Source organism: Lissotriton helveticus, chromosome 9, assembly GCF_964261635.1.
Source record: "Lissotriton helveticus chromosome 9, aLisHel1.1, whole genome shotgun sequence".
NCBI lineage: Eukaryota > Metazoa > Chordata > Amphibia > Caudata > Salamandridae > Lissotriton > Lissotriton helveticus.
This window is the reverse complement of record NC_136070.1, coordinates 996,225,631-996,251,083: the sequence shown is the minus strand read 5'-3', so window position 1 is coordinate 996,251,083 and position 25,453 is coordinate 996,225,631. Positions and strand designations below refer to the sequence as shown.

Sequence of the window (25,453 nt, the reverse complement as noted above, 5' to 3'; positions counted from 1 at the left end):
ACCATTCGGTCCCCCCGAACGTATGGTGGAGTACCCCGATCCCCCCGGGAAGCCATCTTGGGCGGGAGGGGAGTCTCGGCTGGTATGCCCGAAGCGGCGTAGCCGGGGCGCGCCTTTTCCCGCCCTGGAGTGGGTTGTCCTAGACACTGACGCACTCGGCCACGCCCTCGGTGGCGGGCGGGGGCGGGTTGACGCCCGCCCCGAAGACGGATAAAAGAAGCAACAAGCCAAGAAACATCCTCTTGTTCCTGTGCTCTGAAGCTGCACCTCCCCACTGCACGTGAGCTCAGGACGGAACGAAGAGCCAATTTTGACCCACCCACCAGCCCCTGAGGACCGCTAGTTGTTTCGAAATAAAGTTTTGATGTGGTAACCCTATTTTCTTACAGGTTGTGAGGATTGTCGTGATAATTTTTTGAGTATGCAATAAAGATGGTCACTTTCAGTATGTTGTGCAAATAAAGGATTTTGCAGTGGTGTTGATCAGTAATCATGCTTTTAATAGGCTATAATTCTTTCGTGATTTAGTAATTTAGGTAGATTTGTCGTATTTATTGTCAGGCGGTAAGGTCATGATCGGTGAGCAGTAATTGGAAGATCCCTATGGGGGGGCGTCACCCATTACGGATGGGAGCGCTCGGGGGAGGTGGCCATTGGCCCCTCAACGGGGAGGCGGTCCCGTCTAAGGATAGGCCGCCGGAAGGAAAGGAAAGGTGGTCAAGGCCCCTTCCTGGATAGGAGGGGCTACGGGCCCTCCTGGGGAATTTCCCGGGGCCAGGACATCTGCGACGGCAGATGGGTAAGTTGTGTGGGGTTCGGGAGGGGGTTTACGCTACCTCTTAGACACCTCACACGAGTCCTCGGACGACCGTTAAATGGCGTCGAGTTCATTGGGGCCCCCGTCAAGTCCAAGGGAAATTGGTAGATGCACTTGAGGTACGCCTCTGTGCGGTTGGTCCTCTCACAAGTGAGGGTTGTATTTATGGTTTAGGGATCTGACACCGGTTACGACCTTGCCGTTGGCCCTTAACGTTAGGATGTACAATTTCAAGTCAAATGTTTTGTAGGATGTTGGATCGGCTAGGAGAATCTTTGTATTAGAGATCTGTTAAGGTTAGCCAAACATCGTAATATGGAAATGAAATTGTACATAATATGAAACTGTTATTTTAATGTTTTGATTTTGTTTCATATTTTAATAAATACGGCCGGGAGGGTCACTCCCTCCCGCCTTCCAAAAGTCAGAACCGTTTCGGTTTCCCATTCTTGGGGATTGTGTTGAGAGGGGGTGGCGGGTATCTCAGCCATATGGATTTGGAAGATTTGATGCACTCTGGGACAAAATAATGCCACACTCTACAGGATGTGGTCATAACTTTGAGGAGTTACCCTGCTCCCATTGGTCAGAAATGACCTCCTGCATGACCCAGAGAACTTGGAATAAGTATCTGAGAGGGGCGGAACCCTCCAGATCTGCTGCTTGAAACTTACTGGAACAAGAAGTGCCATGATGAGAAGTTTTGCTGTGCAAAGGTTTCTAAGGCCTGACCTCTGAAGACTGCACCATCTGAAACTACAGCCCTGTGGATTATCTTCCAGAAAAAGAACTAAAGACTGGACTCCCTGAAAGCTACAGGTTAAAAGAGCTCATCTGGAACATCACCAACTAAGTCTACACTTTGGAGAACCATCAGTGGATTTGTAAGGGTTTTGTACCAGTGGATTGTGGGAAGTGAAGTGAGTTTGAGACATGTTGGGACCCCTTGAGGAACTTCAAAAAGAAGTTCAAGAAGTTTGGAGAACTTTGGACCAACTTTAAAATAAAGCTCCATAGAGGGATCGACTCAACCTGGCCTGCCAGGCCCCCTGCCTTCAACCGCGAGCTAGCAAAGCCAACCAGGTTTGTCCCGCTAAAAGTTCCATCGCTCCAACTTCCAGAGAATGACCGGGACTAGAGAAAATCTGAAGCCAGCGAACCCTCACCGGATCCAGCTACATGAGGAGAATCGAGAGAACCCACGAGAAAAAGCTCCAGAAAAGTTTCTATGTCTGCTCGTAGAAATGGTGACCAGGAGCAATGGAGGATTCCTGGGTTGCCCCGCTGAAGCGATCTTGAGGGATTTTCTAAGTCCGCTCCAGGGAAGTTGACCGAGACCTCATCACAAGTCAAGCCGGCGAACCCTCCCCAAATCGGTACTGGCTGGGAGTTTCAAGGGGCCTCGAGGAGAAAAGCTCCAGAAAAGTTTCTAACTGTGAAGGTAGAAACTGGGACCGGGACCTGCCGCGAGCTGAAGCCGCTCAGGGCTCCATTGCGCCCTGCCTGAAACTTTGACGTTGGTCCGGTCTATCGCGTGCAGGTATCACAATATGGTGCTATAATCTTCTAATTGCCATATTTATTAAATCTTTGAAAATTCATATCTCTGGTTCCCCACATTAGATTTCGTTTTAGTGTCATTTTAAAGACAAAAATATTTCCAATTTTTATAAGTTGGTGCTGGGTTTAATTGCGTGTTGTGTCTTAATTATTTACTGAAATTGTGTTTTTGAATGCTTTACATACCTGTCTTTGAAGTGAAGCCTGTCTGCTCGCAGCCACGTTACGAAGGGTTGAGCATAGGAATCATATTCTAAGACCTATGCTGAGTCCTACCATGTGTTAGTGGCCTTATTGCCAGTGTCAGACCTACATTTGCCCCTACCAATAACCCACTTTCAAACACCTAGCCATTGAGATTGCTGGAGAAGAGCGGTGGGCTTGCGCTGTGAAATCGAAGTTGCTCCCACCAAGGGCACTAGGCGCTCCAGCAGAGAACGGTGCCACGAAACTGGTGTGGCTGCGCAGAGAGTTGCTGGGTTAGGCTCCCGACGCTGCCTGGAAACTTCCACGGGCCCCGGTGGATTGACTGGCTGATGCGGGACGGTGATTGCCCTGCGCTATGAGTTTGAGGAAATGCTGACATAGAGCCAAGACCGTGGCCAGGGGGCAGATCACAAGCCCCAGTTGTCTTTGCTGCAGGAAGCCGCCTGCACCTTGAGGCACCTGTTTTAATCGGCAAGAAGAGGAGGGCAGGGTTACCCCGTTGGTCCAATTTTTGAGCACCATTAATTAGTGGATGATTTTAGAGCCATATATTTGCGCCCAGGAAAAGGTGCTGTTTCTCTTTTTTAGCCCTTTGTGTCTGGCTGGTTAGACTGAGCCGTTGAGCAATCTTCAAGATGACTGTGCCATGATATTTTGGAGTGGGGTTAACTTGACCAAAAGGCTAATGGTGCAAAAAGGTGTGGTGAAGATGGGGAGAAAGAAAGGTCCTCCCACCAAAACTGCGCCCCCATCTGTAGCCCCCACGTGTCTTCCTCCACCAGGCAGTGGGGGCTGTAGCCAAGGAAATAGAGCTGGTCAAAAGGAGACTCTCTGTAGACAGGGATAGGTCCCTTGGTCTCCCCACTGGGTTACCGGAAAGACCTGGCATGGAGGGGCCTTCTTTTGATTTGGTCCATCAGGGGGAGGGGCAGAAGGAAGGTCGGGGCGGGACACTTACTGGAATGGTTAAGATAACTCCATAACTCTCACCATACCGGTGGCCAGCCCGAGGCACAAGAGGAAAAGGAAAACTGCCCAGCCTCTTGTTGAGCACAAGCTGGGAGGTCGTTCTACTACTATTTTAACGGATAAGAAGGGGCGCTCATCCTGTTAGAATGCATAGCTCAAAGACTTGGAGTCAATGCTAAATAACAAACTGGACCTCATTTTGGTGAGACCATCACACATTGAAGAGAGGGTCGTAGAGATACTTACCTCGATTAACAAGGGGACGGTGGGGTGTGGGACCAGTCGCAGCGGGCCCATGTTGTCCCACCCACGGATCCGAACCTTGTTCCTCCTAAACCATGGAATGGGGTGGACTCTCGGTGTGCCGTAACTTGTCCCTGAATCTTGGGCACTGACAGGGGTGGCTGGCCTCCGGGGCTTCCCATAAAGTTAGAGGGAGTGCTTACACCAGTTCTGAAATGGTGTTTTTATCATCAACTCAAAGCCGCCTGCAAGGCATTGCATCCCACTTTTCCAAGCTCTCCAGACATCTTGCACTCGCTGGACAACTTGCTCGTTACGCCATCCCCCAAGAAATGAGTCACCAGGCTATATGTGCACACGCAAGCACACACTCCGTGGGCTGACCCAAAGACGTTGGACCAGTGGAGAGCAGAAATTTCGGACCAGCCCACGGATGACCAATGGGCATTTTGTTGCTCTCAAATGAGGCATTTATCTCCCAATTACAGGTTGAGGCTCATACATTTTAAATTCTTACATCGATATTATCCTACCCCTCTACAATTATTTAAACTAAAGTTGAGAGATGCTCTACTTGTTGGAAGTGCAAACGTGAGGGAGCAACCTCCTTACACATAGCATGAGAGTGCCCTGCTGTTTCCCGATACTGGGGGAAGGTGTGTGATATCATTCAGGCCATTACGGGCCAGTCCCTCGAATGCTCTCCACTGGTGATGCTACTGGGCTATGTGGAGCAATCCCAGCCTGAGGTTCGCTGTCTAACTGCAATGCTGCTGCTCCTTGCCTGACATTGTTTAGCTATGCATTGGGGCGCTCCTGGTTGCCCACGTGTTAAGGCATGGATTCAGGTTGTTGCCTAATGCCAAGAACAGGTGGCCAACTATTGGGTTCTCATGCCTACGGCATCTCGCCCTGAAGACATTTAGGAGCCTTTCAAAAACTGGCTTAAAATGAGAGATACTCCCCTTGAAAATGATGAACCTATATTGCCAACTACTAGCTCTTCGGAGGCCGGCACTCAGGGGTAAAATGTACTCTTAATAATGGTAGGTTTCCTATGATTAGACCATGGGAAGCCCATTTGCTGAATATTTGTCTTAAAATCTGTTACAAACATATTAATTTGATGTAAACTACTCTGACTGTATATATATATATATATATATATATATATATATATATATATATATAGGGGCAGATTTATGATAACTGGCGCATCCTCAGGGATGCGCCAGTTATTTTGCGCCGCTGCTCCGCCACCCATGATGCGCCGCATTTACAATGCGGCGCACCATGGGGCAAAAACGGCACAGATGCGTGACGCATCTGTGCCGTAAAGGTGTCGCATTGCTGGAGTTGCGTCGCAAGCGCGACGCAGCTCCAGCAAGGCTCGGGGGTGCCCCATCTTTACAATGCTGCGTCAAGACCTACGCCTGCTTCAAGCAGGCGCAGGGTTTTGACGCACCTGTCCCGAAACGCCCACCCTGCGCCGGAACGCCCACAAGTGGCGCAGGGCTTTACAACGTGACGCATCTGCCTAGATGCGTCACATTGTAAATGGGTTGTAGGGATGCGCCACGTTTACGCCGCAGTTGCGTGACACAAACGTGGCGCATTCCCAACATAAATCTGCCCCATACTGTTTTCATTTCAGCCTCTGGTAATTTGTAATTTGTAGTAATGTCCCACTATTCTTTATGCCTCTGTATTATTTGTAAACAATGTGCCTCCTCTTTATTTTTGAACGGCCATGTCCGCTGTGTGTTGCAAAAGTGCATTTAACCATTTCTGATGCTTCCCTTTCTGTTTTCAATGCTGTCTCTTCAAAACCATAAATAAAATAAAATCAAATAAAAAATTAGGGGAGTGGTTAACTTGCCCACAGAAGCAACCCACTATGTACTTGTTTTAGGGAACGTCCCTCCCTGCTATACCCCTAGGGGTGAATCATATCAAGAACAAGGTGGTGCATTGGCTTTGTGTACATTTGTCCTGCAGTAGTGGGGTAGCAGACTCCATCATCATGGCCCGTAGAGTTAGCTGGGTAGGTAAGGACAGGAAACCATGGGATGGAGACTGTATGGTGGTTAACTTCAATAATTCTTGGCAAGTGGGCAAACTTCTTAAGACTGTACCCCACCCGATATTGGGAATATCAGGGATAGTTGCCCTTCCACTGGGATTTTTCTATAGGTGAGGTAGGCCTATTGGTTCTTTAGATGCTCATCACACTCATATAGGGCCGCACTTAACTGATAAACATCTTGTTACCTCGTGTGACTCTCAGTAATAGATTTCTGCACCTGACTGGGTTGGAGTCTTGTGGGTGTATGCGATCCTGTTCAGCGTCCCAGGAATATTACGGGTATTAAGGTGGATCCATTTTGTTAAATCCTTCCATATTATTTGTCTCCAAGAAACTTGGGAACTGGTTAATAGTTTCTATCTCGAGGGATATGTGACATACTTTGAACCAGTCATACCTTCAAGGGTGGGTAGGCCGAAGGGGGATCAATTACGTTTGTTAAAGTTGAACTGAGTGGCTGCATTTTGGACCTCCAGTGGCATGTACATATAATGCAGGGGTTGTGGTTAACACTCCCTAGCTCCCTCTCAGAGGTTGTAGTCAATGTTTAAAATAGCAAATTTGGTAGTTCTGAGCCACGGGGAGTGTTCACAATTGGACCACCTTTTGCGCTCCATTTCAGCCAAGTGTGATTGGCAAGTCCTAACGGTGATAACGGGGGACTTTAATCGTCACCTGTGTACCCCCCGACGCCCCGCCAGGATGGTGAGGCACCAAATTGAAGTTGTCTGCTGAGAGAAGGGATACATTTTGAGCACTCTCAGAAAGTCAGAAAGGTCAAGAGCTCAATGAGTTCCTGGGTGGCCATAATCTGGTCATAACTAAAGAGAAATTGGTGAACTCCCAGGATCCTGTAATTGGTCCAACATTCAAAGGGAGGGACTGCAGGTCGTTTATTGATTTTATTTGTGTTTCTGCTTTACTATATTGGTTCATTACCCATTTAAACATAATTTTAGCCCTCATAGTGATCATAACCCCTTATCCATAACCTTGGCTGAAGCTAAGGTCCTCCGGACAAAGCACATGGGGGCTTTGAGGAGGCTCTCCACCTTTGACCAGGGGAGATGGCCGAAATGGTCTCAGAGGGATCCCCAGCACCTTCAAGCAGCACTTTTTGCACTTTGTTCTAGTGAAATGAATATCTGCTTTGGCAGTGATGCAGGAACTAGAGAGGTCCTGTAGGCTTTTAAAGCAATTGCTGTACGGCTTCTTAGAGTGATGATGGTTCCAGTTTTTAGCAGTAACAAGTCACATGCACCCAAATGGTTTGGTAGGGATTGTTCGAGAATCCTGCATCATTTGAAGCCAGTTCTGAAGCAGTCACCGAGGGATGGGCAATTGGTTAAATATTGCAGGCGAGCTTACAAGCAGGCTCAAGTTACCTGTAAACATAATTTACAGGAGTTGGCATGGGAGGAGTTCTGTCAGGCATGTGAGATGAGCCAGAGCTCTCTATTCTGGAGAGTGGTACACAAACCCTGTTTTACTGTGGGTGCTTTGCCACTCCTATGTCATCATATTCCAGAGCACCAGTGGGTGGCTCATTTTTAGGGCATATGTAACCGGGGGTCTGTGGAAGTGACAAAACTCCTGCTGGGTCACTCACAGCCTGTGTTTCAGAGGTATGGACACTAGAGGAAGTTATGCAGGGTATTCTTGCGTTGTCTAGTAACAAGGCCTGGATCCTGGTAGCATCCAGACGGATTTGTTTAAAGCAAATATTGAGGTGTAGGTTCCACTCTTAACACGTGTTGAATGCGGCAGCTCAGGTGGGGACATGGACCTCTTGGTCCACTTCTGTCATTGTTCCCATCGTTAAGAAGGGGGACAAAGACAATCCACAATCTTATAGGCCATATCGTTGCTGGATTCAATGGTTAAGGTCCTGGGAGGGTGATTTTAATATAGGCCAAGTGTTTGGGCAGAGGAGAACAACATACTGAGTGATGTTCTGTATGGTTTTAGAGCTGAGAGGTCCACCTAAGACCAATGCCTAAATGTCCATCTAATTATTAATAAATATATGGTGGTTCCGTCTGAATATATACACCTAGCCTTCATGGATTTGGCATCCACCTGTGACAGGGTAAATCAAGCAAAACTGTGGACCCTGCTTTGTGAGATGGGGATTGATCCTAGTATCCTGGCCCTATTGCTAACCTGCACTCAGAGACCCGTGCCTCGGTTTGCTTTTCACAGGACGCCGCCTGTATTCGCTTATTCGGGACCTGCTCGGTGTGCATGAAGGATGTATTCTTGCTACATTTTTATTTACCCTGTATGTACACTGGCTTGAGTCAGCGCTATCATCAGCTGCAGCGGATTGCCCCATGGCTGGTGACAGATTTCTTCCAGTGTTATTATACGCAGTTGACACGGACCGTTAAGGGGCTGGACTTACTTCTGGTCAGTTACGTGTCATTCATGGGGAATCTTGATCTGGCGGTAAATTTTTCAAAGTCATATGTGATGGTTGTAGGTCCTAAATCAACTAGGAGCATGACCTTCAAGGTGGCTAATTCTACCGTGGGCAAAGTGAAGGCGCTCCCCTATTTGGGGGTTTTATTTGATACAAAGAATTGTTGGAAACCTTTGCTGGAAGCTAAGAGAGCTGAGTTTTTAAAAACAATCGGGTGTTTTTTAGCTTTGCACAGAGAGTTAGCTCTGGGGTACCAAAGTATCTGCTAAAAATTTACCAGGCCAAGTGTATTTCCCAGTTACGATATGGTAGTGAGGTCTGGGGGTACGCTAAGCTGGATCGAATCCAAGCAGTCAAAAATAATTCTCTTCGCAAAATGGCCCAGGTCCACACTCTACTCCAGCATTTTCTGTTCAGGCAAAGCTTGGACTTGACCAAGTGCCGGATTTGTTATCTCTGAGTCTGTTCCTGTGTTGGGTGAAGATTTGGAGCAGGACAGAATTGTCTTTAAACCGACTGATCCTAGCAGACTGCATGGCCCTTGATAAGGACCATAGGATATCCTGGTTAGCTGCTTTCACCCATATTGGTAGGCCAGACAATTTTGATGACCCCAACTCTCTTTCGGACCCAGGATGTGGGGGTGTTAAAAGGTTGTTCTTGGAACACATATCTGGAGAGAGAGCACCTAACGGTTCAGAAAAAATCAGTTTGGGTCATATGTTGCTAAAAACTGTGCAGGGGTTGGAACTGTATCTCGCCAAGGTTCGCTCACAGCACATTTAGGGTCAATGAATTGCATCACCTTTTGGCATCCCCATCCGAGAGGACACGGACTGAGGCAAGGATATCCTGCGGCTGCGACAATGTGTCTCCGCAGGATTTGTTGCACTTTACAATGTTTTGCTCTTATTGTAGTTGGCTGAGGAATACATTTTTTATTCCTTTGTTGAAATCTTTGAATTTTAATCGTTAGGCCAGACTTGATGTATCTCCAGATGCTCCCAACTGATCATGTTACTCTTACAGTTTTGTACTTTTTTACGAGCAGGCTGAGTGTCCAGGAGAATGAGACCTGATTAATTGCCCCTTTTCATTTATTGCGTAATTTACTCTGTGTTTTTAATGCTATGAATTTGTCAAGCAAAGTTCTTGTTTTGTATACTTTTATGGTGATTTGATCAGCTGAACAAAGATTTTACTGATTGATTGAGTAGGAGATAGGACTAATGGAATTCATGTTTTCTATGACAATGGCAATTTGACATTTGCATCAACTCTTTTTTATCGCCTTTTAACATAGTTGTATGTTTTTAACATCTTAATATATCATATACATAATACAATAGATTACATAGTGATCATTCTTCTTAATGTCTCATTAATGGTGCTTAGGTATATTATTCCAGACATTTTCTGAACGAAAGAATTAAATAAAGAATGATAATCTGATTGTAAAACTACATTTGGGTAAAAGAAGCACTTGACGGACCCATGAGTGAGGTTTTTGCAATCCTGTTATTAAGTTTGCACTATGTACTGACACTTTCGAAACAGATGACTAATATTGTATTGTATTTTTATGATCTATGTTCATGCCCTGAACCTTGCAGCCATGTTATTAACTTTGTATTCTGCACTAACACTTTTTGGAAATAGATGACTAATATTGCACTGTACTTTTACGATCTATGTTTTATTTAGATTGAATAAAGTGATTGATGATTGACAGATACTCATGTGACAAGTATCTATCATATGTATTACTACACCTAGTGGTAACTCTACACTTTAGTGCTACTCATCATTTCTGACTTTACATTTAGACCTAGGAGAGGCTTTCAAGTCTCCATAAACTCAATTCAGGGAAAAGGGGGCAACAGCAGGGTGTGGGGGCTTCCTACAACAGGATTTACAAGCGTAAAGTTACTAATAATAACTTTGCACATGTAGGTGGAGATCTTCCTATGGGAAAATATCACATTAATTATTCATTACAAAATGTCAACAATATTTAATGCATATTCAAATTAATGAAGATAATTATTAACCTCCAACTAAAAAAAAAAAATTATTGCAGTACCTTAATCCATCATGTTAAATATGCATTAAATAATTAGTCTACATTTAATTTCAAAATTAATGTTTCAGCTTACAAGTGTAAGCCATGCAATATAAAATCCATAATACTAAATTAAAATCATTAGTAATTCACAAATATGTTTTAAAGATCATTTAAAAAAAAAAACCTTTCTAATATTTTAGTTTCTATTTAATATATAGTAAAGTTTGCCAAGACTTATGTTTAATTAATTTTAATTATTTTACATGTTGTTTAAAAAGTTTAATCTATTTTTATGTAGTTTTTTGTGCAATTTAATTTTAAAATGATAAATAATGATTTAATAATTACATATAACTTTCTTAATATTAAAATATTTAAATACAATTCAAATGTAAAAATAATTTAATATACTTAACATAAGTATGATTTAATTTTTGTCTTCATTGTGTTGCAGTACCAGTGGTTGGCCATGTGTGGTGCTTAATTTACTCCCAGGCTGAGCTAGAGTACATGTACACCTTTTTCTGTAGTACATTTACAAGTGTAGTTTGTGAATGACAATTGTCTTGCTCTTTGTGAGTAGGTCTTCCTAGTGGCATATCTCTCCCTAGGACCCCCTCCATAATTTTCCCTAAACCTGTCCCATTTAGGGTTTGATCCAAATTTTCCAGCCAGTTCCTTTTCCACGCCCACATTTACTACTAATTTGTATATGTACGTGTGAAAGGATCTCTGCCACTACAGCGCTGGTTTTCACACAGAAAAGAGAAGCAGAGGCCTTTGTCCATAGGTTTGTGGATAGCATTTTGAGGTATATTGCTACTACTATAGTGCTAATTTACATACTACAAAATGTAGTTTATGAATGGCCCCTTACAAGTCCAGATGTCAAGAAAATACCTTGGATTTGGAAATGAAGACTCAGAGAGGTCAGGTGTTGGTGCAGGGTGGTACATTGCATGCGTTAACAGAAAGAGAGACTGTGGGCGGCAGTTTCTAAAAAACACCTGACCTAAGATCGCCAGCACCAACCCTAGTCTAATAAGAGACAAAAGAACGCAAGGACCCAGAGGATCAGCAGTCAGCGTGACAATACAGAATAGAAACAGTGACCAAATGTGACTAGATCCTGCAGCCAATGTGACAAGAGGGAATAGGAAACGGTGACCAAGAGAGGACACACTCTACTTCCAATAAGGCAAAAGAGAAAAGGAAATTGAAACCCAGAGAGGCCAGGCCTGCATCCCTCAAGACAAGGGAAAAGGGAAATCAGTGAACCAGAGAGACCAGGCTCCGTAGTCAGTGTGATAAGAGAGAAGAGGAAATAGTGACCGAGAGAAGCCAGGCTCTGCAGTCAGTGTCACAAGAGAGAAGAGGAAAGAGCGAGCAAGAGAGGCCAAGCTCCACATGACACAAGACGGAGGAGAAGGGGACACAGAAACCCAGAGAGGTGAAGCTCTGCACCCCACAAGACAACGCAAAAAAACAGAAGCAAACAGTGAACCAGAGAAGCCAGGCTCTCATTGTGAGAGGAAGCTCGTTAAGCGAGTTAGGCTTCATCGATTTGCATTGAGTTATCGCATGCGATTGATCCTTCGACACACACAGATGTATCCCTTGATCTGGCTATAATTGTTCTTAGGGACATCTAATTGTATCTTCATGGACCAAATACACGCCATGGCAATTCCACCCCCACCCTTTTTGTGGATTATTCCAGCGCAGATCCAGAACGCTGGTTCAGCTGCAATTAGATGTGCATGTCTTTGGAATCAACGCTGCCAATATTGAATCCACTGTGAGTTCACAATTGATCAATTCAGCCTGCTGCCAGGAGACTTGGCCCTTTCCCTGTGCTTGATTAACACTTCTCGTCCTGATGATGACCTCATAATAATGTAAAGTTCATCGACACATGACGATATAAATCAACTCTTTTAACTCCCTCATTCAAATTTCTTTCTGGATTCAAGAGTCGTGCTTCTTCTTATGTAAATGCACTTGGTAATTTTTTCTGAATTGTGTGATCATTGTCTGAACACTTTTCAATTTGTTAAATGTACCAATTGCCTTTTTATTTTTGGATTGCGTTTGCAGTTATGTTTGTTTGAAAGGCTTTGACTAATTCATTTGAATTTGTTTTAAAGTGGATGGTTTTCACATTCCACGATTCACAAAGTATTGTGTTGTAAATAAGTCTATAGGGAATCACTGTTTTGTGATATTTTCATTGCTCCAAGCTTCTGCCCAGTGTATTGGGCACACACTTCTTTTTCTTAAGGCTTTGCAGTCAGCGTGATAAGGGGGAAGAGGAAATGGTCACCTGTAGAGACTGAGCTCTACATCCAAAAAGGCAAAGAAGAAGAGGAAATAGAGACCCAGAGAGTTGGAAAACGAAAGAGAATCCACCAGTGTAAAATTGGAGAATATTAAAAAGACTGATGGGTAAATTCACAAAGATAGTTTTAGCAGGTAACATACATTCTGGCAGAAAATGACTGGAAGTATGCCTGCTGGGTTTTCACAAAGAGATACCCACCAGGTATACTTACTTTTACACCAATGCAATTGTAAGCTGCAACTGAGTACAGTTCTGCTGGTGTAATTACAATGCCTTTATTCTGCTCAATGACCTCAACTTTCACCTAGATGACCAAACTGACACCAAGGGGCTGATCCCGATTCTGTAAAATGCCCTCCAACTAGCCGTACGGAGCTTTTTTCCCATACGAATTGTATGCAGAACCGTACCCGAACGTACGATGTAGTGCGATGTGTACTCAAAGCAGTCCTCTGTACGAATCGTACCGAAGACCGTACAACTCACTAATCCGTACGAATCACATTTGGAAAGCGCAGTACACGATGTCCGTACAGATCGAAGCAGCATTTTCCGACCCAGCAAGTACGAATCGTATCCACAACACTCCGTACGACTCTTTTTCTACGGGAGCTTAAAATGTCCGTAAAAGCAGATTTTGCCTTGAAATGCGTACGAAACGGACCCCCCCCCCCGGGTTCGGTGCATACACCCCATGATGGGGTACGGTTCGTACACCCCAAGGTCGTAGGTGTACGGTGCGTACACTCCGTGCGTAAACCCCTTGATTTTAGGGGTACTGTGCATATGTGATACTGTTGCCCTCCGTACGAATTGCTCATACGCGACGTTTACCGTACGAATCGCGTACTCATTCCCTGATCCGGATTGTACTTGGCGGGTCATACGGCATGTTGACGAATCTTTCGGTTCACTGTGCTGGTCGATGTCATACAGATTTACCCTTCATTTTCCTAAGGTTCACAATGATTCGGATGTATTTTCTCGCAACGGATCGTACTACGCGATTCGGACAGATTCTGACGATTCGTACAGAAACGGTTACGAATACGAATCGTCGTACGGATTCATTTCCCGAATACGAATCGACCCCCAAGTGTGCTGAACTCTTAGAATACCACATGATCCTAGGCCTCATTCAACAAGCACACGACTGCACCAATATGCTAGAACATATACTCAAACCCATCTTCACCAACTTCCCCAACATCAAAGTAGACATCCCCTTCCCCTCACCTGCACTGACCATCACATTCTCCAATTCAACATCCAACTACCAGCACACTATTTGCAAAACAGCCTGATCTGTCCTAGGAATGTCCGTGGACCAGAAACGGTATCAATACAGGACACACAGCTGGAACTAGTAAGTCAAAAACACTTGACCAACACCTGCTCGGGCCAGATGGGCAAAGCACTGATCAAGTGGTAAACAACAGAGATAGTACAGGAGCTGTGCATTGGCACATAATAGTGACAGTGGACAGTGACAGCATGTAAGTGTGCAGGTGGACCACCATTTGTAGATGCAATGACAACAGTCGCGCTGCCATTCAACATTAAACCCTAAAGAAATTCTATGCTTTCTGGTAAACAAGGCACAAATGAGTTGGTATTGGCAAGTCTTGGCAGCTGGGGCCATTCGTGTAACCAAAACACATAATCAAGCATGGTACGGTATTACCTTAGGTGAAGTTTTGCGTGGCCCAAGTGCTTAGGGTCCAGAGTGCTGAGTCCAGAAATGCTTCTGACCAGAAAGGGATTGCAGTCACGTTGTCTGAGTTTTAGAAAATTGAACATTCACAAGGTTATGGATGCATGACAAGTTGCCAGGTTGGTGATATCAATCCTCAGCATTATCTGTGTCTTTTCTGGGACTTTGCAAGGTTTTGGTTAGGGTTTTGGTTGGACATGCATAACTGGTGAAAAATTAACACATTTTAGCTCTGCGTACGTAGGTTTGTCCCATGTTCTACCACAATGCATGTCTGGTATAATTCCTTTCTAATTTCTGCTGCAGTCAAGGACGGGCCATCCTGGAGCAGCAAATGGAAAGAAGTATGCTGCACCATCCCAAGGACAGGTGTAGTGAGGGAGCCTGTTCGCTGATGAAGGAGGGTGTGTGAGGGTGGAAACGGTTGCCGGGGAGGATATATTCCTCAGTGGTGAGTATGGCCCGGGCACAATGGTGAGAGGTGCGCAGGTCTGCCCAGAATTTGCTTGGGTGGGTTTTGGACAATGGTCTCAAATCTTTCTGGTGGTTCTAGGCTTACAGCCGGGTAAGGTGTGGATGGCTACCAAGTAATCCTAGTGTCCCTCTGGCAGCAATTGGCAAGGTGGATCGTTGGTTGCCGGCCGAGTGCGCCGGACCTCAAGTTTTCTAATAGTCCAATAAAGCGATCACTCAAGGGGTTGTACCACCACCAGTTGACTTATTTTCAGTTACACGTTTCGCCTGACACAGCAGGCTTGCTCACACCGGTGAGTGATCGCTTCATTGGACTATTGAAATATATATATATATATATATATATATTTATATATATACATATACCAATAACATAGAATATATTTTTTAAAACATACTATTATAAATGAAGACAAACTATTTAAAATTATTTAAACTTAAATGTCCCACTCCAGTGAGTGCAACAGAAGGGAAAGTGTTGGATAGCGGAGGAGGGATAAAATGTACTATTCCCACTCCAGTGAGTGCAACAGTAGGGAAAGTTTTGGATAGCGGAGGGATGCAATTTACTATTCCCAGTCGAGTCAGTGCATCAATAGGGAAAGTGTTGGATAGCGGAGGGGTAAAATTTACCATTTTCACTTCAGTCAGTGCATCAATAGGGAAAGTGGATATCAGGCAAGTCCATATGGAAGCGGTCAAACACATACGCACTCAGCACCCTAATACGGTGCAACTGATACCCAGCAGGTCAATTGGTTACACTCTACAGACCAAGTGGCCCTAAGCCAACCTCCACCCTCCATACTTTGGTTTAGAGTGCAGTATAGAGTGCAGTGGTGCAAAGTGATGTAGAGTGGTGCAGCAAAATAATGATGGATTAAACCCAGATCTGTGACTGGGGGTGAATGTTTTGCCATTGTGCAACATTCCGTCCATCATCTTGTGTGTTTTGCAAAGAGCCGAGTGGCACGGAGTGCAGTGGTGTAGAGTAGATTGTTTCAGAGTACAGTAAAGTGGTGTATAGTGGAGTGCTGCAGGGTAGAGTGGAGTGGTGCAGAGTAGTGGCATAGAGTGCACTCGAGTGGAGAGGCCTAGACTAGAGTGGTGTAGAGTGCAGTGGTGAAGAGTGCAGTGGTGCATAGTAAAGTACAGTGCATTGGAAATAAGTAAAGTGGTGCAGAGTGGAATACAGAGGTGTAGAGTGAAGCGTCGTAGAGTGCAGATGTGTAGAGTGGCATGGAGTAGAGTGGTGCGGTGGCATAGTGAGCAATGGCATGGAATGCAGTAAAGCAGAGAAGAGGGGTGGAGAGTTCAATGGCAAGAGTTCAGTGGCAGAGAATGCAGTGTTGCAGAGTAGTGTGATGCAGAGTGCTGTGGTGTAGAGTAGAGTGACTTAGAGTGCAGTGGCATATAGTGCAGTGTCAAAGAGTAAAGTGGTGCAGAGTAAAGTGGCGTAGAGAGAAGTGGCGTGGAGTACAGTGGTGCAGAGTAGAACAGAGTGGCATAGAGTCCAATGGCATAGAGTGCAGTGGCATAGAGTGCAGTGGCATAGAATGCAATGGCATAGAGTCCAATGGCATAGAGTCCAATGGCTTAAAGTGCAATGACATAGAGTGCAATGGCATAGAGTGCAAGAGTGTAAAGAGCAAGAGCGTAGAGTGCAGTGGAGTAGGGTGTTGCAAAGTAGTGTATAGTGGCATACAGTGTGGTGGCGTAGAGTGTATTGGTTTTGAGTAAAGTGGTGATAAGTGCAGTGGTATAGAGTGCACTGGCGTACAGAAGTGGCATAGAGTGTAGTAGCATAGAGTAGATTGTTTCAGAGTAGACTCAAGCAGTATAGAGTGCAGTAACAGAGTAGAGTGCCATAGAATGCAGTGTCATAGATTGCAGTATCAAAGTACAGTAGAGTAGATTAGAGTGGCTTTGAGTGGAACGGCATAGAGTACAGTGGCATAGAGTAGAGCGATGCAGGGTAGAGGGCAATGGTGTGTAGTAATTCAGAGTAGAATGGTGTAGACTGCAGTGGCGTGGAGTACAGTGGCACAGAGTAGAGAGGCATAGAGTTCAGTAGCAGAGAGTGCAGTGCAGAGTAGACTGTCAGGGTGCAGTGGTGTATAGCAGAGTGGCGTAGAGTGCATTGGCATAGAATGCAGTCGAGTAGAGTGGTGCAGAGTAGTGACTAGAGAGCAGGGGCATAGAGTACAGTTGTGCAGACTAGACCAGAGTGGAGAAGAGTGCAGTTGTATAGAGTGCAATGGTGTATAGTGCTGTGGTGTCGGGTGTTGCAGGGTAGAGTACAGTGGCGAAGGGTGCAGTGGTGCATATTAGATTGGCAAAGAGTGCATAGTTTTTCAGTAAAGTGGTGTAGAGTACAGTGGCATAGAGTGCCATGGCTAGGGTAAAGTGCAGTGGCATATAGAGTAGAGTGATAAAGAGTAGAGTGGCACAGGGTGGATTGGTGCAGCGTAGATTGAAGTGGCATAGAGAGAAGTGGGGCAGAGTAGATTGTTTCAGAGTAGAGTTTTCCTGATAAACGTATACAGCACACAAACTATAATGTGTAGAAATGCCATCACCTAGTGTATTGATTTGTTTTGCTAGTATTCAAATATTTGTTTCCACCACACTTCAGAATTTCCTCCAGTAGCCAGAATGATTGCTACATAAATCGTCTCACTTTGAAGTCAGAGAAAGAAAAGTAAACACCAAGCTCCCTTGGAAGACGGAGCCTGACATTTGACCGCTGTCTTTGTATGCACAGCAAATGTGAAAAGACAAGAGCAAGTTTAAAGGCCTGTTTACAGAAAGGGAGCACTCGGAAGGATACTGTAAATAAGGTTAGGCAAGGGAAGGGACAAACTCAAGCGGGTCAGCCCAAAACAAATATAGCCAGCAAAAAGAAAGCAAGAACATGTGAGTTACAAACCAAGCCAATGGTAAGCAACAGGTCGAATGCATTCCCAGGGAAGCTTTCCGAATGTCCCCAATATGTCGTTAGCAAACCAGACAGCTGCGCTGTATGGTAGGCTTCAACCTAAAAATAGGCTATCCAATGAAGAACTGGCCCCTCGTCCCATGCTCCACCAGGGATGGAAGCAGGATCTGATCTGCATAAAGAGAAGGGGTGGAGAAATCTCTGAGCGTGGCAGGCAAGAGAGGGATAAAACCAGGGTAAACACCAGCCGAGTAAAAGAATATGACGACCTGTCAGTCTGCCTCCTTCCTTAATAACCTGCACACAAGCTGCAATTGAGAAAAGTTAATAATTAATGTAGAGCAATTCAAGTCAATTAACCGTGATGGAGGGGCCATTAATCCTGTGACAGGAAAGTGGGGGAGGGGGTCGTAGAACCTGCCTGAGAGATGGGGCAGCAGTCTGATGATGACTGGTCTGTGCAGCACTTGTCACGGTTTGTGACAAAACCACTCTTGGGTAGGAGATATCTCTGCTGAGCTGAAAGAGATCTAGCAAACGTCGTCCATCAAACCTCTGGCGACACGTAGGCAAGCCAGCATACAAATGCATGAGCGCGTGCAAATACATATGTTCTCGCATGTGCCTACGCACATACATGTGGACACTGTCGCAGGCGCACGCCCTGGCACTCACACGTGTGCACACAAACACAACGAGAACACACATGCGTTGGTACATACGTGCACACAAACACAGAAGAATCAAAGGGATCTAAAAATAGTTGTAAATACCTTATCTCCATCACACCACCATGAGAAGCACAAACAGCTAGATTCATCAAAGGGCCGTTTTGCGAGTCTGTAATAGCGATTCATAAGGAATCGCTATTAAGGACATGCAAAGCGGGATTCATGTAGGAATCTCTAAATAAATTGCGATTCCTACACATTCCTTATTTGCGATTAGCAAATTGCTAATCGCAAATAAGGAATAACTCCCAAAGGCCCCTAGGAATGAATGGGGAGTTATTCCTTATTTGCGATTAGCAATTTGCTAATCACAAATAAGGATGCGATTTCAAGGGTGCAGGGGTGTCCAAAGGACAAAGGAAATCAAGACATCCACGGAAGCCGCGGACGAAGGAGGAAGCACAATCGTGCTAGGGGCACACTGATACCCCACCATACCCTTCAGTCTTATGCTGGCTCATGAGGCATTGATCCCCCCATTGATAAGCATACTACATTATTAGTGTGGTAGCATATATGTGCTGTAATTATTAATTTGTAGTTACTCACATAGTTCATTTTTCACTTTTTTGTACATACACGTTTTTTTCTACCCATGTGGAGAAAACATTAGTGAGTGACAGGGGGATCTCCCCTCGGTCCTGACGAAGAGGCCCCGTGCCTCGAAACATGTTGACCCACTTAGGAGAGAGAGCCCATTAACCTGCTCCATCTCTCCGCTTCACTTTTTTCTTTTTAATAATACCAGCCAGTGTTTAATAAAATTCTTTTTTTCCACTAGGCCAGGTATTTTTTAACTCACACCTGATATCACACCTGACCCCACTGACACTCACTCCCAACACATAGCACCTCCATCTAAAAGGTGCTCCAGCGTATCCGCTTGTCGCAGCACTGCCCCGCCCCGCAGCGGGACGGGAAGACCCCGATGATGAAGCATGACACCAAGGGCCCTTTTGGTGTGTGAGGGGTATTTTAACAAAGATGTTGTATTCCAATGACATCTGGATACACATCCACCCAATGTGAGGTGGCCCTTTCTGATTAACCTAAAAAAAAAAAGTGTCCAATGGACACCCTGTAGCACCCCTGAAATGTGAATTACACTGATGTTGTGCACACACATGTCCAAAGGACATGTGTGTGTGTAAATGCAACTTAGAAAAATGCATTTAAATGCATTTTTCTAAGTTTTCGCTATTTACCACGAGGTTTGACTTCGTGGTAAATAGCGGTCCTAAATTGCGATTTCGCAATTTCAAAATGGTTCATGAATTGCATTTAAGGAATCTCAAATAGAGATTCCTTAAATGCAATACCTCGCAAATGTGCAAATTCTTTATTAGCAAATTTTGCATTTGGGATGATGAATCCCAAATGCAAAAATTGCACTCGCAAAGGGCCAGATTCTCAGAATCTGGCCCTTTGCGAGCGCAATTAAGCTTGATGAATCTAGCTGTATATGTTGTATACGTTCCAGTATTAGTGAACCATGAGAATTAAAGGGAAATCTGACAATCAATGTATGTATCTTTTCATGCCTGGTAAACTGCAGACAATGGGAAAAAGAGTGGGCGAAACCTTGAATAGGCAGGACTGTCTGATTACTTAAACTTCTTCACTGGAAGCCCAAGCCTGCTTGACTGAGGGGAGCACAGCCCCCTTAAGACAAGCTTACTTTATTTGACAAGATTAAAAACATGCTTTTTATTGAACTCTATTCTTCATCTCCCTTAACCTTCCTGGTATGCCAGTCAAAAACAAATATGTCAGGGACCTTTGGGAGGTTGCACTGGAATGTGACAGGAAAGACTCAACCTGGTATAAACGGGTATAAAGGAGATGGCCAGTAGTTATTGACTTACAAAGGTTTGGGTAAGAACGGGTTTCATTAGAAAATATTATGCAGGAAAATTATCTAGTGCTCAGCACAGTAAACTGGAAGGTGCCATCCCAGTGACATGCCACTCCACTCCTGCTCTGGCATTGTAGGTGTGAAACTGCAAGACCAACCCATTTGCTACAAAACACCAAGACTAGCCACCAAGAACCACCGAGGTTAACAAGGTCACCTTACAAGGAGCAGCCAAGCTCACTCCACCTCTAAAGGCGAATCAGACTGAGAAAAAACCTAGGAACAGGCGCGGCCGGTGCAGGTAAGAGCGGTGGTGAGGTGGGGTGGGGCAGGACAGGCGGGGGGAGTCGACAGATGACTGAATTGGGAAAATAAAATAAAAAAATTAATGAAACCACTTACCTTGTGCTCGCCACATACTGAGGGGGCGAGCGCAAGGTAGCTGGTTTTCTTTTTATTTTATTTTCGCGATCCCGTCGTCTGTCGCCTCCCCTCCTGGCCCCCGCCCCATCCCCCTTCCGCTCTTACCAGCACCGGCTGCGCCTGCCTTGGAAGTGCTTGAAAAGTCTTCCTGCACTATTGGTAGGGCTGCAATATCACCACATCAATGGGAGACTGTGTGCTATACAAATGACAAAAAATGAACATATTACAGACGGTGTTTAGAGTACAGTGTTGATCAATCGGATACATGGAGCCGAAACAAATGCACTACTAAATATCGACCCCTAGAACGTAGGGTACAAGGATTGCGAGGACAGGCTATCAAGGGATGAAATATTGAAAGACAAGTGCATATAGGGAAGTATAGATTAACTATTCCTAACTCCACATCTACGTACATTGAAGATATAATTACCATGTAAGTACATATATGTAGAGTTAGTCTACGTACTTTGAAGATATACTTACAGCGTGAGCACATATATTTGGAGTTAGGTATAGAAAATCTATATTTACTTACCTGTCTTTATTTTTTATATATTTTATCCCATCGATATTCTGGGGTTGATTTTCAGTGTGCACACCAGCAAAAGAACAGACATGCAGACAAGGTATCATCCATCCAGAGAAATTAGCCCGACCTATGCATCCAAGGTTGGACCAGGAACTATAGAATGACAAGATGAGGCCCTGTTCAGCATCAATTGTCGATAAACAACGCTTGGCGACGGATTCCCAGACACACCAAAAACTAGAGGTAAGGCACTAGCAATTGCCAGAGTCTATGAGGTGTCACTGCTCTCACAATGTCCCCTTGAGGGACGATTTTTTAAGGGTACCTCTTCCAGGAGCTGGAACGGGGTACTGAGAAACTTTAAAGTTAGGAATCCATCACAGGATCAGGGTGCCAGTACACTACAAATACACTGGGTGGAGGGCGGGAGGGAAGCCTAGTGGTGGGGAACAAGCTTTCATGGCTTTAAGCTCTCCGGGAGTGCAGCGCGTAGACAACCATCTCCCAGAGTCAACCACAAACTTGACCACGAATATGGAGCCAAAATCAGTCACATGTGAAATGCCAACCCCTTCTTTCTGGAAGATATATTGTAATCAGAAAATGGCGCCTTTGCACAGCCAATAGCATACCAGACAGAGCCATGCTGCATGTGTAGGTAATGCTATAGGCTGTTCCAGAAGAGACCAGACACTAAAGAGTTACCAATCAGTCTCGGGAAGAGACCCTTAAAGGTTCTGCACACATGTAAAACAGCAAGAGAAAGCTAAACAAAACATGCTAAGTGTAGGGCAAATTTAATGCACATTTCTTAAATGGTGCTAAACTTCTAGCCACCATTTCATTGCTCAATAAAGCTCCGTATTTTCAAAAGAAATTGACCTAACCATAACTATGCACTGGCTATCGCTGATGTGGGAAAATAATAATAATAATAATAATAAAGGATAGATAGATAGATAGACAGACAGACAGACAGACAGACAGACAGACAGAAAGACAGAAGTATTTAAAACAGTTACATATACACAGTCCCAAGACCTCCAAGAAGCCTTAATTACCACAGATGAACGATAAACTGACATGTCTATCTACGTATTTGTCTACATGGTGATGTGGGTACAGATTCATAGACTCAACCAGAACTTCTTAAGAGGACTGGAATAACTTTTGCCACACAAGGAAAGTCAACCCTAAATCTTCCAGATGGCACTTTTTGGTCACAAATGGCCAGCCCTGAGTTTTCATTAAAGCACCCCTCTAACGGGTCTTTGGGGTTGGGGGGTACATATGTGTCCGGATGCTAGTTTAGGCACGAAATTCCATTATCATCTTGTGGCACTGGGACTGGTGTTGTAAACAAGTTCTGCCAAGTGTTAACCAGGACAGTAAATATCTAAAAACCCTGGACATATTTTCCATGTTTTTTCCTGTTCTGGTTCTGGTTTAGAAGTAGATGGGAATCCTCATCCTTACATCACTAGGAACTCTACCAAGGGTGGCCTGTGACAGAGTACTGCATTTGAGTCGGTTGTGTTATGACAACTATCATTGCCATTTTAATGTGAAAGACCACATCCTACTTGGAGACCAAGAGAGAACTGCCTCTCCAGCTTCATGTTCAGCAGCCAGTTCGGTGTGATGGTCCATTTAGGGTCTCTGAGGAATAGAAACACACACAGTGTCTTCTTCAAAGATATTATATGCATGGCTGTGTTACTACAACTACTTTTGTGTCGTCGTCCCCTGCATAATTTATTTGTCAAGGTCTGAAGAAAGGAAAGACAGATTGCAATTGTATTTTCGTTGTCATTAGTACCAAAGTACACTTTCTGGGATTAGGCATGTGAAAATGGAAACCACAACCTCCAACCTGCATAGGCAGCCCCAAAGCATGCACACTGTATCGACGGCCTACGGGCGATTGTTAGTGTAGCCTGGGAGAAAGGCAGGCTGATTAATGCATCCACCACAGCTGCACCGGGAAACATATTTTAAAACAAATCCGGAATCATGCCTTTACAGTGTTGGCAATAGAATGAACACGTTGTTACCACGCATTTGTTTAACGCGCAAGTCATTACAACGACTACCTTTAGGGGGCGCATTGGTGGAATGGTATTGGATTTTAAGTCCAACACCTTCCCTACTGTTGAACAGAGTTGGAATATTAAATTATACTATTCCAAAATCCAGCCCCCCCCAAAGGCAAGTTGTTATAACGACTTGCATGCTAAAGGAATGCGTTGTGACAACACGTTTGTTCTAAAGCCGGTGTTGCTGAAGCATGCATGCTAAACGCATGCAGGATTCTGTAGTACATTCTGCTGCACCATCTCTGAAAAGCCAAGCTGCCGGTCTCTGTCCTGCATTGTCCCAGTTTTGTCTCTGCTCTAACATGTCACGCTCCCCACCCTACCTGCTCTCAGCATCAAAGATGAGGCGATCTCCGGGGCGGCAAGAGCAGGAGAGTGGGTAGGTAATAGGAAGACTGGGTGGCACATGCAGGGCAGTGCTGCACTGGACGCCTGTATGAATCTACTCAACCTACCAATGGCCCAGCAGGGCACTGTATGCCAGTGAGTCTCACAACCAGATCCCTGCCTGTGAGTGAGCCCTGTTGATCACCCAGTAACCACCTTGCAAGGTTAGTAGGACGACCATCACAGAGTACTCCCACTGGGACAATCTATGTAGTAGGGCATACCTCTTTGTCATTTGCACTAGATCATTCAATCTGTCAAAACTAGTAAATTAGGGAAAAAAATTATGAGCATTTAACTTGCCAGCTCTATTAAAATTCGGAAGGTTTGCAGGGTTTTTACTTGAGTGGCAAGGAACAGGAATCTGTTTTTTTTAAGTAAATGTGGATTTTGATTAAGGCTTAGCTATGTCTGCCTGTCTCAGGGGAGTGGTAAGTACTCAAAGAGTAAGGACTGTGACGAGAAACTACAAGGAAGTTGCAGACTTTGTAATCAGGTGAAGTGTTTGTACTCTTACTTGACTAATTTGTGTGATCCTGTGGACACTACATTAACCACTTGTCACTCAGGTTCCCTTATCCATCACAAATGGAGTCCTACTGGTGACTCTTCGTAGCTTAAGTTTTGCACAGTACAAAAACATTATTTCAATGTGAGGAGGGAGAATCTGTCAGATCAAGAGCTAGACATCCTTATGAAACAGGAGGGAGAGAGAAAAAATGAGTCCAGAGGGAGATGTGAGAAGATGGATTCTGACTCTAAAGGAAACAGAGTAAGAGATGGCAAGGACTGGGCAGAGCGGGTTAAGGGGACCTTCTCGACTTGTGTTATTGTATCCATTTTCCATTGCCAGTCATGCGTGAAATGAAAATTGGGCAGAGCTGGCTGCTCACTGCTGAGAGCTGGACCATCACAGTGCATTCCTAGAGGAGACGGGCGCAAAGGGAAGCAGGTTGCATGAAGACGAGGAGACAGGAGGGAGAGAAAAAAGAACCAACAGGGACAGAGCCTTAGCAAGTGGAGGTAGAAAAATACTGAGGAAAGAAAACTTGCATACAAATTAAACATCATTTCTCCACACTCCTAATCATCACAGTATATCTTACCAAGGTCTTCGGCGGACGTCATACAGATCAATCTTATTGGGGGCTCTCCACGGGGTGGCTGCAATGAAAAGAGAATCCGCTTATGAGTCTGTTAAGGAAAACATAGGACACAAAACCTCCAAGGAGGAGATCTGGACAACAAAAGTGGGTGTAGAAGGAGAAAGAGATACTGAGCTGGTTTGTCTCCACGGCAGCTAATGCTTGCAGTGATGGCACTAAATAAGAAATAGTGGTATAAAAGGTGACAATGCCACTTAAAATAAAGAGAGTCCCTTTTTATGGTCTGGCTTGGTAGCGCAGCTGTTGCCAGACAATTATGTGAGCATCAGTAGACAGAGGCTTTGGCTCCGCCCACAATTTGGGAAACACCAGTACATGTTTTGAGTGAGCAAACGTTGTGTGCATCTACAAAAAAAATGCCTTTCCTCCCCACAGCTGTGATCATTTTGTTTATTTATCCATTCGCATGGCCTTGAAATTTCAG

At 44.8% G+C, this 25,453-nt stretch overlaps 1 protein-coding gene across 1 annotated transcript in view; it reads right to left on the bottom strand.

Moving 5' to 3' along the window:
- The window catches only part of CACNA2D2 (calcium voltage-gated channel auxiliary subunit alpha2delta 2), a 1,696,410-nt gene that overhangs the window by 440,868 nt on the left and 1,230,089 nt on the right, over nt 1-25,453 (bottom strand). Inside the window, exon 8 of the mRNA XM_078661304.1 lies at nt 24,970-25,027. Within this exon, the coding sequence (XP_078517430.1) occupies nt 24,970-25,027 (58 nt within the window). The remainder of the gene's footprint in view (nt 1-24,969; nt 25,028-25,453) is intronic.